Here is a 17,788-nt window from a genome sequence, read left to right as displayed (position 1 = left end):
TGGTTTATATACAATATAAATACACAAAAGACTTTTAATTTACTATTTACAGCTTTTCCTCGATCAAAACGTCAAAGTTTATTAGTGATTCTGGTGATGGACTTTTATTCCATCGACAGTTTGGGATTCCTATAAAAATTATTATTACATTATAATATCACTAGATTAATAGGTAGTTATGGCTTAAAATCGAACGATTGTAAACTAGGCCCGTGTTTTTTTCAGGTAAAAATTATTTAGGTGTTAACTCGGCCCGGATAAAATGTTTTTATATAATTTTCTTATAATATTTTTAAGAACCATTTAGCATTACCCAGAAGACAATAGGAAGAGGCGATTCTCATTATCCTCCAAAAATTATTTTCATTTTCGTATTATTATTCATAGTATGAAAATCGTTACATAACTGTAAAATGTATTTATGTAAATTTGTAATTGTAAAAAGTGTAAAAATATAATGTATAAATCTATTTTTTAAGTAAAAAGCTATGTGTTTAACGTATTCACTTACTGATATTTCCTTATTTTTAAATTTTGTAAGTGGTCTTTCTAAGAGTTCTCTTTTTTTTTTTTTAGTTTTCATATCCTGAAATTGGAATGGTGCATCTAGGCTGTTGATTTTAATGTACGTTTCTGTTTATATATATTGGGGTGAGTGGAATTGAAATTTGAATTAAAATGCGCATGAAACGATTCACATGCATTAGTTGTTAAACACGTATCAACTGATGCACAGGCCCACAAATTAGGTGGAAACATAGCATCTTCTCCTACGTAAATATTATCGGGCCGAGATTACAACCGACTTTTTTTATTACGTGAAATTTCCGGGCCGAGTTTACAACAAAAAAGGTAATCGTGGGCCCAGTTTACATTTGCCCTTAAAATCGTAGAGTGTGTAACCTCTAAAAAGGTTTAATATTAATATAAAAAATGTCTATATAGTATATATAGGTGGTATATCATAAACCCTATATACCTTATATGTATAGTATATATAGACATATAGTCATATAGTCTAATATGGTTTATAATTATCGAGTGTTATAATAGGCATAATGAATACTTAATAATATAATACTTATGAATTAAAAATATAAAAGGGGATACAAAAATATATTGTTTTTTTTTTTAATAGTATTTTCATTGGAACTTTTTATTTGTTAACATTTTGGTACTGACCTGATGGTGGTAAAACAACGGAAACGATGCTGTCGATAAGTTTTGATTTCAGTATGTGATCACTGGAAGTTGTACACGTGAGCGATGGTGACGAGTTCACTTCAATCAACCAAGGTTTGAGGTATTCGTCCACAATAATATCATAACCATAGCATTCGAAACAATGTGTATCGTGAGACATGACGCTACAAACAGCCTTCAAAGAGTGTACAATTATCGATGATATATCATCGAATAGTTTTAGAGTACGTTTTTCACCTCGTGTACTGGTCAAATACAATTTTAGATTTTCAGTGGACCATTTACCTCCATGAATATTATTATAATCGTCGCCTAAAGTTATTTAAATATGATACAAAATAGTTGATTATATTATAATGTATAGCTTATAGGTAGTATCAACACATCATAAAATATATATATATATGTATGCTAGTATGCATAGGTGGGAATCAATGGAAAGTGGGCTTAGACTCATGAAATGTCTTTCAGCTCCCCTATAAACAAATTAAAAAATGATTGTTCCCAAAATATCTTATTAGTAGATAAATAAAATAATAGTAGGTATACTAAATGTATTGACTGAAAAAACTTCTGATTGTCATATTTTAATAGTATTTTGCATTTTACTGTATGGTTGCTTTGAAACTTAAATCCAATAAATTCAATAAATCATTGTAGGTATACAAAAAAAAAAACAAATCTGAGCGAAGAAGATAAGCAATTTAAACTAAAATGCTCATTAAATAAAATTGTGCTCATGTCTTTTCAATTTATTTAATTGCTATAGGAATAACTTCGGAGGCACATCGTATCGCATTTCCAAATCTTAGGGATTTAAATTCGAAATGTTATGAAGTTTTAAACACAAAATAATATCCATATGCATTTTTGAGATTTTGAATAGAATATTAAATTATTATTATTCTGTATTTTTGTATACAAGATACCTATACTTATTTAAAAAAAAAAACAACTTAATAGTTTTGTAACGTTATCTACTGTGATATTTTAATGTATTCGAGAAATCAACGAGAAAAAAATTGAACTGTATTTTAAGTAGTTAGTCCCCTCCCCCCAATAATGGTGCACGATTTCAGCCTATGGTATGCACATAACGATTTTCTCAGCTCTTCATGCGATGAGACCTACAACTGTAATCGCATATAATATTATTATAAAGTAGACCTGATAGTATACCCTTTTCAATTTTTACCTATTTCATTGTAAGCCCAAGTGCGTCTGAAGTCTTATCCACAAATTATATTAAAATATTTTAAATATATACACATACCTAACATAAGTTGTTAACCTAAATTAATTTTAAAATTACCATGTACGTCGATTAGTATTATTAAAATGTATATAATACATCGTATTCACTACCTTCTTTTTGTACTGAAACGTTCGTCAAATGAGCAAATAAACAATTTATGTCCATCAAGTGTGCGTTATATTTTACACTACAGAAACGACAAAAACCAAATTTAAACAAATATGCTTTTAATGGATGAAATGTTGTAACCAAAACGTAAAGACGTAAATCAAACTTTTTTCCACTTATCAACAAAGGGTTTTCAATGTATCTGGTCCAAGACAAATATTAAAAATGTTAATTAAATATAATGACCTTATACAACATATAGGTAAGTAGGTAATTACCTATACAAAACAATATCAACAAAAATATATACCTCGATATTATATAAGTTTCTTTTTTAATTGATGAATTCTTAGGATATTTTTTTTCCTTGGACCATTTCTTTAACTGAGACAATTTGTCTATTAGAAATATCCCTGTGCCTCGTGATTTTCCACATGGTTTTACAATCCAAGTACTTGGATGTTTGCGATATTCTTCTAAGAATAAATGATAATCAACGGGTAGTACGTAAGTTGTAGGAATAAAATCCAAGTACAAAAATGAACCACTATCGCATTTTGTAATAGTGGTGCCACTTTTTAGCAATTCACGATGATAACGTCTAATATTTCTGTGAAACGTAAAAGAATAAATTATGTAAATGGGTGTGTGTGTGTGCATACATATGTATTAAATATACAAATACCATAATTTAAAAAAGATTAAAATACAATAGAGAACAATTTCAACAAAAAAACTGTCATAGAATTATAAATACTCGCCGATATCCAAACGATTTTTACATGGGATTTTTAAATTATTTTAAATTATTATGGTTAAGTCAGTGTACCTAAACACATGACCTTATATAGAAACATTGAGCTTATAAATGTATAATTATTAAAATTTGAATTAAATACATATTTATTCTTTATTAAAATATTAAATTTGCCCAAATTAACAGACGAGTTGAGATGTATTAGTAATAAATAAAATGCTTAACTACAAATACTATGGATACACATATATTATGAAGTTATTTTTTTTCAATATTTGTCAATAATTTTTATCCATGTTTAAAAAATTTAGAATATAATCAAAAAGCTACCTTCCTAAAGTATAATAGGTACCTACTATAACTATGTACATTTCCAATTAGAACTCCTACAGCTACTAACAAAAAAAGTCAACAAATAATTAATGAAGCTTAGACAGAGCTTACAATTTATTTTTTGTAACCTTAAAAAAACTACTTAAAATATTTACATTAGTTTCTTAGAATAAGCATATTATTCTTCATCGTTTTTTTTTCTATTCTTCTTTAGTTTTGATCATAATAAAATATGAACACCTAGTTACCCATGCTTAAATATCTAAAATTAAAATAAAACTAGACTACCTAGCAACAAATGATTAAGTACTTACATCTTAACACACTAATGTATGCTATGAATTTATGATATAATGTATAATACTGTATTCGTCTATTCATAATATATAAATACGACATTACCTTATGAGTAAATCTTTTCTGCCGAGTTCATAGTGATTTGGGAAATGATTTACTATCTGATAGTCTTTCAATCTATAGTTTTTGTCTGCATTAAACAAACAACGACAAGTTTGTAGACTAGTCCAATAGAAATTCCATTCGTCTTCAGGGCCTACATGTATCCATCCTCGTTTTTCGAAGTTACTTAGTAACACAGAACGATCTATGTCGACGCAATACTTCATTTTAATCATATCTATTTTTTTTTTTTTACATTACATAAGACATAGGCATGAATTATAATTACTGACAGTTACGCGAGTAATTTGGACTCTCTCCTTAACAACCGAATATCAAGGAAAAGATGCATTAAATTTGTATAGCTTAAATAAACAAAATAAACGTACTAGAAGCTGAGAGCAATGACAATAGCCAACCAAAAACTTTAAATTATAAATGTTTAGTGACATATTATTTTGTTCATGTAATCTTAAAACCAGGACGAGTGTCTGCTCCAATGTTTTTTATCACAATATTTTAACATTTTTAAGCCCGCAGTTTTACCAGCAGCCAAATCAACTTTATTTGTTCAAATAATAAGTAATGACTAGGGCTGGGATTTCGATGCACTTGGCATTGTTTTCTCAAGCTTACTGTGCGAAGCTCGTCTAGTCACAAATTTATTTTATGTACTTTTGAATGAGAATAAAAAAGTTCATTTAGCATTTTTTGGAATTTTGTAAGATTTTTAGTTTTTAGGTTATTTTTGACATTTTTTAGAGCATTTTAGGGGCTTTTAAATAATTGTTGATGTTTTTGAATTTAAAATTAAAGATTATAGATTATAAATTTACAATATAAAATATTTATATGCTAACAATATATGAAAACCCAAATGACCTATTTCTTATCTACAGTACTTACATATTAAATTTATATTATATAAAATATATATATTCTTAACCAGCATAGCGATCTACTAGAGCTAATTAGAAACTTCTGGATTATCTTTGATTGAATCCATTATCGTTGTTGATAAAATTAAAGATGAAATTCAAAAAGTGCCAAATAAAATTGGAAAAATCGTTTATCAAAAGCTTACTGCGGTTTTAAATAAAAATGAAGGATTCAAAATTATTTCCAATATAATATCTGATATTTTAAACGGACAAGAAGGTATACATAATTAATTTCCGGGTGATCTTCAGCGAGTGATCTGACGTACTTTATATACTCACCTATAACTTCAGTAGATGTAGAAAAGAGCTTTTCTATCTACAAAAACTTATTGGCGGACAACAGGAGGGCATTTCTATTTGAATATCTGAAGCACGCTATCGTGATTCAGTGTAACAATGAAGAATATTTTTTTATTTATTAACATATGAAGACATGAAGTAAAATAAAACATTTATGTACATTTAATGTAATTTTTTTTAATTTCAAGCCATTTTCAATAAATTTTAAAGACATTTTTTGAGTTTTTAAAGTCATTTTTGCATTTTTTTTTAAGGTAATTTTTCGAATTTTTTAAAGACATTAAAAACCCCAGCCCTAGTAATAACTATATTAATATTTAATGGATTGTTGTAGAGCTTTTTTTTCTGAAAATTGTATTTTGTTTAACTAAAATGTGTACGTTTCTAATATTATATTATTCAATTATTATTATTTATTTTGTTTCTTATTATGAAACTTTTTTACCTGGTTATTTCGGGTAAAATTTACGGTCGTGTAAAATCTGCCACAACAACAGAGTACCGACGATTGCACTCGTTTTACCTATTTGGCAACAGAATAACAAAGAACATTATTTTGCCTATTGAAGGCCGTTCGATTGGGTATGAATTAGGTGCGATGTTGCCAAATTTTCTAAAATTAATTTCAGTTAATATATTTCAGTTATTTTTAAAATTTAAATATAGATATAAATACTTTCCAAGAATTTTATAACAGAAAAAAAATGTTATTATACCGCTAATAGTTCATAAGTTCAAACTCTGCAGTCTACATCATAACGATTAAAAGACGATAAAGTTATTATTTTAAAAATATATTCATTAAAAAAATATCGTTAAATATGTAGAAATAACACAAAATTTTAAATTTTAAAAAGTGGATGAATTACATTTAATATTTTTAAATTAGATTTTAAAGATCCAATACATATTTCCAACTATGACCAAATATTTAAATACATTTTTGGCGCTTTATTTTTTACATACTCTTTCTGTTGCTTATTTAAATTTTGTATAATAAACAAACAGGTTCACTTTACGTCTCAAAAATATAAATCATAAAATATATCAATTATCAACAGTATGGATATATAACGTGCATCTATATATTTGGCAACGTTGCTACTTGCTTTGAAGTCAAAATAATATAGAGCTTACAATCGCAAAGAGCCCATTCAAACTACTATCGAATTCAAAAAACTTTTGCTTTCGGAACTCAAAACGATCTTTCTATACAAATTGTAAAACTTATTTAAGTCAATTATTAGGAATAAATATATTTAATTAAATACTACAATAAATTAGATATAATATTTTATATTGTAATATTACTAATATTTTGTAACATACTTTCTGTTTATTGAATTCTACAATTATCTTCATGACTTGTTAGTTGTTTTATTTTATATGATTTGAATATAAAATATTTGACCTCGTTAGAACAGATCATTGTATTAATTGATGAACTGTGTATTCGGATATCTTTTAATATTCATTATTAATATCATTGTGCTATAATATTGTACTTTTCTTTTTTAGGCGAATAGGTGGTCGAATGATAAATTAATCATTTAATCATATATGATCATCATTAATACTCATTATATTATATTATTTATAACAACAAATCCAACTTATAACGTTTAAATAAATATGCGTATAATAATATATAATATTTTAATACTGAATATTATGTTTCGTGAAAATGAATTTATTTCCGCCGCTAATATCAAAACAAGGAATAACATTAAAACATTCGTGTGAGAGTACATCAAAGGACCAAGTATAATTTATTTATTTTTATTATTATTACTTTATTGTAATATTCTAAAATCATTTAAAATCTATACAGTATAATAAGTGTGTAATGATTACATTTAATAGTAATGGCTAGTGACAGGATGATATTAGCATTTATGGACAGACACTCAGCAATGCCACTCGAAACTAGAGTATAATTTATAAGTTATATGTAACTTCTTAAAATATTTTATAACGTAATAATGTGTTTATAGTTTATAAACATATATAATATTATGTATTAAAAACTTTTCTCTATACTATACTGCATACAGAATAAACACGATCGCAAAATATAAATAATTACGAGTGTCACTCAGTATTCTTGTTTTCGTGTTATAGTACCCCCTGTATATTTTATATCTCCGATCTTTTCTACAAATTATAATGGTTCTACCACAGAATAGATATTCTACTAACAAGCAGACAGATAATATGTAGTAAAAAAAAAAATTAATAAAACACATAATATTAAATTGTATTTATATGTTACTGTGTTAGTGTTACCTGGCGTCTGGATTCTTTATCGACTGTAGGTGGGAGGTGGGACACAGCATTCTTTGTAGGTACGCATCACCTATATTATACGATTATGTACACTACACAAAAATACCAGTTTTTAATCCATCCTAAAAAGTTAAGTGTCGTAACAAGTTAAAGGTCAACAATCAGTGGTGTTATACATAGTAACAATAATATATGATGATAAGTTCTTATATTATTAAGAAATATGATAATATTTATTTATGATTGATATGAAATCAACATATCATAGTACTTAATATTATTATTATTTTATAGGACTCTAGTGTTAGGTGACGTCGATAATATCCACTAAACTTACTGTGGTGTGTAGCCAATGCATCATGAAAGCTTTTATAGAATTTTAAACAGTCAGATTATGCGAGAATTTTTTATATTTAATGATTATTTAGCAATAGTGATATTAATAACGAAAGAGGAAAGACAATGATATAAGTATATATAACACTGTAAGTGTAGGTAAAAGTATTTAAGTATAAGGTTATATATCTATAATATATAGTTAGGTTATACATAACAATAAAATTAACAACTAACAAGCTGTAATTTGTCTCTATTACAGTAAGTTTTAAAACCAACGCCCCATGTTGATAAGTTTTTTTAATTACAACTTACTAGATTTATAAATAATATAAAACGGTGAAAATAAACAAAATACTTAAATACGTTTTAACTTTTATAGGCTCCGGCGATGTTTCCGAAGTTGCTGTGGTTGTCAAGTGGCGTGAATGTGCCGTGAACGAAAAAAGGTTGAGAACCACTGCTATTGAGTATACATATTGTATTGCGTACGACGCCGCCGCCGCAGACGGCCGTGACAGGTGATCGTTTTATTGTTATGCTACGGCCTACGGACAGACGGCATTCCATGGAATTATGTAAATATTTTTTTTCTTATAATAAATTCATCGAAACACTAAGTGTGTGTAGGACGTACGTGCTGGATATAATACTATGGAGAACGACCGTAATATTTTGTCCGTGCCACTCGTTCCCCCTACAATATACCGAACAATTTCGGTCGAAGCCGGTCGGCCACAGGCGTCGTTGTTTTTCGTGTATACGCTGTATACGTAGTGGTAGCAATCACAATGATTTCACTATTTGTTTTTGAACAAACGTTTAAGTTACAATGTATTTTTTACACGATTTAAGTGGCTGGGCTATCAGAATACCTATCGTTATAGACAAATTCTTATGTTTCTTGTGTGTTTTAAGGTTTTAACATACTATTGATATTTTTTCTTTTTCTTTTTTTTACGTAGTTTTCGAAATTCTATAAGCATTGGATAAACCGTGCGAGTAAATAATATATTATTTTGTCATCTGTGACGGTCGGTATCCTTCAGTACGAAAACGTTTTATGTAGGGTTTCCCTACATGTATTAACAATTCAATAGAAGTGGACGGGAAGCAAGACTATTGAACGCTAATGTGTGGTGGATTGTGGAATTGTGGATGTGTCAACATGCGTGTGTGTGTGTGTGTGTGTGTGTGTGTGTGTGTGTGTGTGTGTGTGTGTGTGTGTGTGTTATAGTACCTCAATTAGAATAAATGTCAACACAAATTTACGATATGAAAATAAAATGATATAATAATATAATATATGCTTCAATAATTATCTTTCAAAATAATACACNAAACGTTTTATGTAGGGTTTCCCTACATGTATTAACAATTCAATAGAAGTGGACGGGAAGCAAGACTATTGAACGCTAATGTGTGGTGGATTGTGGGTGTGTGTGTGTGTGTGTGTGTGTGTGTGTGTGTGTGTGTGTGTGTGTGTGTGTGTGTGTGTGTGTGTGTGTGTGTGTGTGTGTGTGTACTTTTATTAGAATAAATGTCAACACAAATTTACGATATGAAAATAAAATGATATAATAATATAATATATGCTTCAATAATTATCTTTCAAAATAATACACAATATATAAATGCATGGCCTTTTTGGCCCAACAAGTAAAAGTTATTGGTCGTCTGACTCTATAAATTGTTCAATATATAATAAATAATAATATTGCAAGCTATTTGAGCTGCTAGAGAATAATAATATGTGGCCTAACAATATAATAGTACAAGGCAGCTATTTGAGCTGTAATATAAAAATAAAATATATAATAATAATAAATTACTCACAGTACGTCGGTGCTCTGCTGGACAGCCGCTACGTATACCAACAATAAATAGGTAATAAAAAGAGTGGCGTTCAGCGCACCCACACAGTAATGCAATAATAAATTTGGCGATTCGCTACTGCAAAAATGAAATAATATCGTATGATGGCGATTTGCGCACTACAATAATTACTCCGCGTTAGCTATACGGAACGTAAACTAAAAGAAAAAATAATTAAAAGAACTAAAAGAAAACTAAAAACTAAAAGACACTGCTGCACAGCGGCGGCCTATGCTGACCGGTGCTCCGTCGCGGCATTATCTACATAATAATATTATATAATTATTCACAAGATAACGTCATAATACAATACAAAAATAAAAACAATATAGCTCACGGATATGTCTGCTTTTGACTGTGTGTGTCGGCAGGTGGTGGTTGATGTATTAATAATAATATTGTTGTTTTTCGGGCGGCAACAATATTTTTATTTTATATACATTTAAAATAATTTCATATTGTACGTCATCTCATCTGTACTATTATTGTATTATAGCGCGTTGTTAATAACTATCGTCTTGAAAACAATTATAATTTATTGATTTTGTTTTTATTTTGTATAGTTGATCCCGTGCACTTCATTGTCCGTTAAAAATACTAACTCTATATGATTCAAAATGTGTGTTAAACTTGTTATTTAATACCTGTTGTAGTCCTGTTCAAAACTTCGAGCTGTTTTTACCCCATTTTTATCTTCAGTTAAAACGTTTAACATAGTTGTTTAACCCTTAATGCAGGTCTATTCAATTATAATACCTTATACTTCTATATACTTTTATTTGAATAGGTGAAACAATTTTTTGAACTCTGAACCTAATTACCAATTGCTATTTTCTTATTCATCTATATTAAATTCTGTGACCAGTAATACTTCATAAAAATATCTATATATTATTATAATTTCTAAAAAAAATCCTTAAAGCAGTAAAAAAATTAAAGGCAACTTATCTTGATTAAATCAATTTAGATCCTTGGGATTTTGTAGCTTTCTGATGTTAAAAAAAAATTGCATCGGGTAAGTAGTTCCAGAGATTGCCACAATTAAAAGAACAATTTTTCTTCTTTACATACTACTAAAGATAACATACAACTTTTATTTACTGAGTAATATTTACGTGTAGGTAAACCCTTATACGTTAGTAATGTGTTAGTTTAACACGGAAAAAAGATACTTCAGATTATTACTGCCATTTATTACTATTATTACACTGTAAAAACGATAGTAATCAAGACCGTGCACAAGATCCTTCGCAAACACTGCTGTTTAAACAGTCTAAAAAATAATGGTTAAATGTACACTCGCTCACACACAATTATTTTTGTAGTGATATTGATTCTACAAAAAAAATAAGTACATATTAGTCGTGTATCGTCGCATTTATGGTAAATGAATATGAGTATTATTCAAAATAATTTTGGTACTTCTGTTTACTAAGTACCTAATTTTCTTTTACTTACTTTTTAATCACTTTATGAACCTTACTACTATGTATTCATTAAATAGTACTATACATAATACTACTATATAGTATTTAGTACTTAACTACTAACTTGTAATTATGTACCTATTATAGTATTATTGTACATTTTATTATAACTACATTTACGGTTTTTGTGTACGCAATCAATTTTCACATTAAAACTCTTTAAGATTAAATAAATTATATTTTTTTTCAAAAACTAATATTAAGAAATCTAATAAAACTGTTTTTTTTTTATTAACTTTTATAAAAAAATTTTGCTCAAATAAAACTGTTATATTTATATTTTAACTTGCAAGACTATGGTGGACCCATCAATTAAATCCATCTACCAATCACAGATTAATTATGCCATCAATTTCACATCATATTTACTATCATACACAAAATTAAATAAAACGTGCGGAATCGTATTCCTAACATGGCAACGTCACATTTGAATACAATACGGAGTTGGGTGAAAAAAAAAGGTTAACTCAAACAATGAACGTAAGGTTGAACGTATGAAGGTATGAAGCATATCCACAAATTTGGAACTCACGCCATCCGGATCATAAAAATAGGAACATAGTTCACGATGCGTGGAAAGAAATAGAAAACAAATTAAGGTTAGTTTTTTTTTTAAGATTAATTTTTGATTTTTTATAATAATTTTGAAATAAAATATGTTTTTAAATATTGATTTTTGTATTTTTGTAATTTTAGTGTCAAAACTGATGTAACAGAAATAAAAAATAAAAAGATTCTCTTATGGCTACTTATAGGAAACTTTTAAACAAAGTTAATAAAAGTAAGGGTACTGGAAGTGGTGCCAAAGACGTTATTCAGCCCGACTGGTTCGCCTATAATGCAATGTCATTTCTGCATGGGATTTACGTTGCAAAAAAAACAATTTCAACAGAGGTAAGTTTAATTAGTTATATTTTGTTTAATTATATTTTATTATTTGAGTACAATACGACTTTATCATACATTTTGTATGCTGCAGTAGCCAAAGGTACTCATATTATTTAACTAATATATATATATTTATTATTTTTTATACTTTTGCTATGATATATTTCAATAATTATATTTTCCTAAATACGGCCCTGTGCATGTAATTATGACTTAATATGTTAAAAATGCCAATGGCCAATGCAGGAAATATAAATATAAATATAGTAATCATTTACGTTGCTCTAGTCGCCGGTTTAGACAAGTAGTAACCGGTGTCGACATGTATTCTACCAACCATAAACCAAATGTTAATTTATTGTAGTTGTTCATAGTCTCTATATTGTTATTTTTGTTCATATAGGTATTTATGGTTTTAAATATTTTACGATATAGCTGTAAAAATAAATATGAATGACCCGAAATAAACTTCTATATCGTCTATATAATTTTAAAAGCACCATCTAAAAATTAAAGAGAAATGAATAAAAATTTAACCAATAAAATAGTTTCAATGAAATAATTATTTATGTATTTATCATAAATATTTTTAAGTTTTAGTTTGATTTAAAAAATGAATACTTCTTTCAACTTAATATGTTAAATTTATTTTATTAATGCTGTTTTTATTAGTGTATATAATAATGATAATAATAAATAAAAAACGTAAATATAAATACGTAAATACGTTAATTACAAATATGTTACATATTAAGCAATAATAATTTTATTTTAATTTATTATTTGGCGTTTTCTTGCCATTCCACTGTTCCGCTTGTCATAAAATATTCAGCTAACTGATCTCTAACCATTTTTGCTTCAAGGCCAGATTTTCTCGGTACTCTTTGTAATGGAAGCATAGATTTGGTACAATTTTGTTCGGACCTCCAAGAGCCTGGAATTACAATTCCATCATTATTTTCAGTATCGAAAATTCCAGGTGGTGTGTATATAGAATTCGATGATCTGCTTCTTCTTAAGAAATTATGCAACAATACACAAGTCATTGTTACATCTCTAACTTTTTCTGGCTCTAAAAGTATAGGTCCTCTAAATACACGGAATACTGAGGCCATAATTCCAAACACGTTCTCAACTACTCGGCGTGTTCGAGAAAGCCGGTAATTGAAAATTCTTTTGCAATTTCCATTTTCATATACTTCTGAGTAAGGTTTCATTATGTTCTTACTTAGGGCAAAAGCTTCATCTGTCACAAATAAATATGGTAATGAAACATTTGTATTAGGTAGTATTCCTTCTTGTGGTATTAATAATTCATTTGTCTCCAGTTTTTTAAAAAACGACTTGTTCCGAAGAACGCCACCATCGCTGATTCTGCCTTGACAGCCGATATCCACATAAGTAAAACCATAATTCGAGTTCACGACAGCCATAAGTACAATACTGAAAGTTCCCTTATAATTATAGTATTCAGATCCACTATTTGCAGGGCATTGGATCACTATATGTTTTCCGTCAATAGCCCCGAGGCAGTTGGGGAAATTCCATTTTTCATAAAAATCTGCTGCTATATTTTTCCAATCACTTTCATTGTTTGGCAACTGAAAAAACAATGATTGATTTTCATTATATGTTGCGTTTTTTATTTTAAAATTTTATGTAAACTGTTTTTATTATAACCATAATTAATGATCATCCCCTATACTCCTATGATCAAATCACTAATAGTTAAATTAACATATAAATGCAACTGAGTTTAATTATTCATATATGTTGACAATGTACATATAGGTATTTATATTTATATACTATTTGTAAAATGAAGAGTATACAATATATACATATATTAATCATTTTAAATATAAATACAATTAATTTACTACCTATTGATCTTTAGTAGAGTATTGTAATTTATCATTTAAATAATCAAACAAACTTAACAAACCATATATTTCATTATTTTTATCAGTTTGAAAATTTGGAGGATGACGACTACATTATTGAAAATTGTCAGTTGCACGACACAACTGAAATCTATGATCCTCAGACTCCGGATTGCAATTTTAAGAGCCCATCTCCATCATCCAGTAAAGTCAGTAAAAAAAGAAAATCAAATGATAAAGTGGAAGTGATTTCAAATTTGATTTTATTAATTATTTGTTTTTTTTTTTTAAATATTATTTAATTAAAAGGTATTATTCTAAAAAAAGATATGTTTTAAAATATAAATACTTTACCATGATTTCATTTTTCAACTCCTGATTTAACGCCCTACAAACATCTTGAATACACCGGGAAACAGTTTGACTTGAAAACTTAAACAAGTATGATAAGCTCTTAAAGCTATCTCCTGTGGCTAAGAACCTTAAGGTAACAGCTAGCCTTTCCTGAACCGGAATACACTTTCTCATATTTGTATCAGTTTTGCATATAGTTGGACCAATTTTTTGAATTAGATATTCAAAGTCTATGGCAGACATTCTACAGAAGTTTTCAAACTTGTTAGATGGCCCTCGTTTTAAATCTTCTAACAGATCCGTTGCATTGTACCTATTGTAGTATAATATATTATTAATAATATTAAGTATTATACAACTATAGTATAATATTATTTTATTTTTTTAATTTAGTATTTTCTATCAAAAACTTGTTAACTATAAGTTTAAAAATAAAAAAACTAGCTTATAAGAAATTATAAACTGTTATGTTCTTGTATGTACATTTAAAGTTACTTGTATATATATTTAAAGTTTAACTGTTAAAAAAAGATGGTCAGAAAAAACTTAACACTAAATATAAATAAATTAAACTAAAATTAAATTTAAAAAACTTAAAATTAAATATTAATTTACATAAGCAAACTTACCTCGCACAGCTTTTGTAAATGTCATGCATCCAATATCTTCTTTCCTTGCAGGATTTCGTTTTTTTTTTTTCGACTTATTTTTCTTTTAAATACTCACCGCCTACAATTACAATATACGCTGCTGCACAAGCAGCAATTTGCGTGTTATCAAAAGAACGACTCATTTCGAACTGAGACTTTTGACGTCTAAAATAATTTTGAGGTAACTCTGATCGGCTCGGATAAGCTCGTGGCTCGCCAAGTCACGCGCCGTGGGAATGCTGTTGACATTGTAGGCTCGTGATATGCCGAGCATACATGTGGGCTCGGTACAACCACCGCGCTGCGCGAAGTTCGCCGAGCCACGCGCCGTGGGAACCCGCCTTTAGTCTTGAGTCCGGTTATCTCAATCAGAGGACCCATTAACAAAATTGTTAATATGCCTATGATCTCAATACTTCATACACGTATACAGCATACCTATAGGCTATTACACAATATTAACAGGCTGACTGGAATTTGTGCGTGTGTGTGTATGTGTGTGTGTGTGTGTGTGTGTGAATTGTGGGATCAGCAGTGGACGGGGTAGCCGAGAAAATACTGATGAGCTACGTGTGATTGGAGTGTGTGAGTGTGTATATATTATATTTGTATATGAAGTGTGATGTGTACTTAAAGTTAAAACTATTAAATAAAATGGTAACGCGGATTACTTTTATGCTAAGGTATTGGTGTATAATTTAGGTAAACTTAAATAATAGGTACAAACTTAAATAAAATCCGGCTCTTCTGGCTCAACAAGTAAACTATAATTAATAATATAAATATATGCTGCTATGTGGCACAACCAATATTGCATATTTATATAAGAATAATCATAATAATAACAAATACAAATAAAGACTCACAGTTTTAAGGTGCACTGCTGACTAGGTCGTACCTGTATCTAAAGAATAACTATGTGATTTTCACACACGCACACAAAATTATGCAAAAAGGTTTGCGAGTTATACGATTTTAATAAAATGGCAATTCGTGCCTGCGACGTATACAATAATAATTGTAATAATGTGGTAATTTAGGCCAGTGAATTAAACACAAAAAATTGATTTTTGCAGTTACAAAAAATAATAGCCGTGCGGCGAATTACGGACGCTTCAATAATTTAAAACGTACAAACTTGCGACGCTGCGATGCATCTGTGTGCTGCGAAAACAAAGGACGTTATAACGTAATAACGAAAAATAAACAAGAAGACTGCACGTCTGCACGTAACACGAGACGGCGTTCGACAAGTATAAAATTAACATATTATATAATTCATAAATTCACAATAATTATTAATTAATGGTACAATGTGTTAGTTTAAATTTGTGTGTGTATGATGTCGTAGGGCTGCGCAGGCGCGCAGCCCGCGAATCCGGTTTACCTTAGATAACGCGAGTATCGGTGGCTACGCAAACAGTCATTATCCGTCTATATTCGGAGCACAGAATGTTCGAGTTAACTATAGATTTTTTTTCGAGTTGGTAATTGAGGTTTTAGCAAGAGAACAGCATTTTTTTCTACTTATCAAGGTTTTCGTCTTATCGAGGGTCCACCGTAAGTACCACGATTGGAAATTCGAATATGTTATACGACATTTCTGACTCCTTGCCGTACCATAATAAATTAATAGTGTAACCATCCATGATCCATATCGATTATCGAGTATACCAGTGTTGTAAGGAATACTTTTATCTTGTATTCAGAATAGATACACAAATTAATGAAAATTAATGTGTTCAGAACACGTATCGTATAGGACCTATACTTATTGATTATTAATTATTACTTATAACTTCTAAGTTATAACTAGTGGAAATAAAATATCATAGTCGTTGTCACAGTTGCAGATGCATGCACCCGGGCATCCATTTATCTCGTGTTGTGACGACTGGCGAGGGTATGCGGCAGGCAATTTATATTCTCCAAACTCTCTCCCGCATATGACTACTGTATAAAAAATACGAGTAGTCGCCGAGTCAATGACACTGTCTATGATACACGTGCCGCATTACCGTGTTAATAATTGGATATTATAATGTCATGATGTCTTCAATAAATAAATTTACAAGAAACGAATGAATAAATAAACAAGGATAACTATTATTGTTATATATTCATGAATTAATATTTTATATTTTAGTTAAAATATGTAAAGTTATCTCCCGAATGTGTAGAAAATCGAATATGATTATAATCCGAACTCTAACAGTTGACATAATTTGAATTTCAGTCAAAATAATTTATGACCACACTATACGCGTTTTTAATTGAAAAATAAATAAACTGCCTATTTGAGTGTCACATTTAATGTTACTGTCCAGATGATTATTATTTTCCCAGTTCTAGCGTTGTACATTCTACATTTCAAATAAACTAGACAACTATAATGGTTTTCGTAGAAATGGGTCACATTACGCACATCTGCTGCCGGTCGGGACATCAGACACAAACATGCCAGTCACTATCGTTGTGTTGTGTTATCTGTCTTTAAATTAATGACACATTAACAACATTGGGTATTATCTAATCAAATTTTAGTCAAACCGAAAATACAAATAATTTAGAACATTTCTGCACAAGAATATAAATAATTAATTCAAATGTCGGAGAAAAAATTGTTTCTGTATCGGATCAGATAATAGATTAATAAAATGTTGAATTCTCAATTATTTATTTGTTTATTGCAGCTAATGAAAAATATATTTAATGTTTACTGTCATTGTA

At 28.9% G+C, this 17,788-nt stretch overlaps 3 protein-coding genes across 3 annotated transcripts; 1 reads left to right on the top strand and 2 right to left on the bottom strand.

The window, feature by feature from the left end:
* Nucleotides 1-8: 8 nt before the first annotated feature.
* Nucleotides 9-4,291, bottom strand: LOC111034401 (probable tubulin polyglutamylase TTLL1). The gene is made up of 5 exons (XM_022315621.1): nt 4,059-4,291; nt 2,877-3,176; nt 2,569-2,768; nt 1,183-1,515; nt 9-129 (listed from the first exon to the last, which is right to left on the bottom strand). The coding sequence occupies exons 1-5, from the start codon at nt 4,289-4,291 to the stop codon at nt 47-49; spliced, it is 1,149 nt and encodes a 382-aa protein (XP_022171313.1). The 3' UTR covers nt 9-46.
* A 7,218-nt stretch (nt 4,292-11,509) lies between these two features.
* Nucleotides 11,510-14,367, top strand: LOC111034403. Its single transcript, XM_022315624.1, has 3 exons — nt 11,510-11,882; nt 11,980-12,177; nt 14,141-14,367. The coding sequence occupies exons 2-3, from the start codon at nt 12,025-12,027 to the stop codon at nt 14,354-14,356; spliced, it is 369 nt and encodes a 122-aa protein (XP_022171316.1). The 5' UTR covers nt 11,510-11,882; nt 11,980-12,024; the 3' UTR covers nt 14,357-14,367.
* Nucleotides 12,859-15,367, bottom strand: LOC111034402 (protein ANTAGONIST OF LIKE HETEROCHROMATIN PROTEIN 1-like). The gene is made up of 3 exons (XM_022315623.1): nt 15,038-15,367; nt 14,409-14,721; nt 12,859-13,772 (listed from the first exon to the last, which is right to left on the bottom strand). The coding sequence occupies exons 1-3, from the start codon at nt 15,064-15,066 to the stop codon at nt 12,951-12,953; spliced, it is 1,164 nt and encodes a 387-aa protein (XP_022171315.1). The 5' UTR covers nt 15,067-15,367; the 3' UTR covers nt 12,859-12,950.
* Nucleotides 15,368-17,788: the final 2,421 nt, after the last annotated feature.

The sequence above is a fragment of the Myzus persicae genome, unplaced genomic scaffold (genome assembly GCF_001856785.1).
Source record: "Myzus persicae strain clone G006 unplaced genomic scaffold, MPER_G0061.0, whole genome shotgun sequence".
NCBI lineage: Eukaryota > Metazoa > Arthropoda > Insecta > Hemiptera > Aphididae > Myzus > Myzus persicae.
This window is presented reverse-complemented; position numbering and strand designations above follow the sequence as displayed.

Coding starts and splice junctions, on each gene's coding strand:
- LOC111034401 (XM_022315621.1), bottom strand. CDS start 4,291: ATGATTAAAATGAAGTATTGCGTCGACATAGATCGTTCTGTGTTACTA. Junction 3,177..4,058: donor AGAAAAGATTTACTCATAAG/GTAATGTCGTAT, acceptor TACGTTTCACAG/AAATATTAGACGTTATCATC. Junction 1,516..2,568: donor CGTTTCAGTACAAAAAGAAG/GTAGTGAATACG, acceptor AAATAACTTTAG/GCGACGATTATAATAATATT.
- LOC111034403 (XM_022315624.1), top strand. CDS start 12,025: ATGGCTACTTATAGGAAACTTTTAAACAAAGTTAATAAAAGTAAGGGT. Junction 12,178..14,140: donor AAAAAACAATTTCAACAGAG/GTAAGTTTAATT, acceptor TATTTTTATCAG/TTTGAAAATTTGGAGGATGA.
- LOC111034402 (XM_022315623.1), bottom strand. CDS start 15,066: ATGCATGACATTTACAAAAGCTGTGCGAG. Junction 14,722..15,037: donor ATTTACAAAAGCTGTGCGAG/GTAAGTTTGCTT, acceptor ATACTACAATAG/GTACAATGCAACGGATCTGT. Junction 13,773..14,408: donor AGTTGAAAAATGAAATCATG/GTAAAGTATTTA, acceptor TTGTTTTTTCAG/TTGCCAAACAATGAAAGTGA.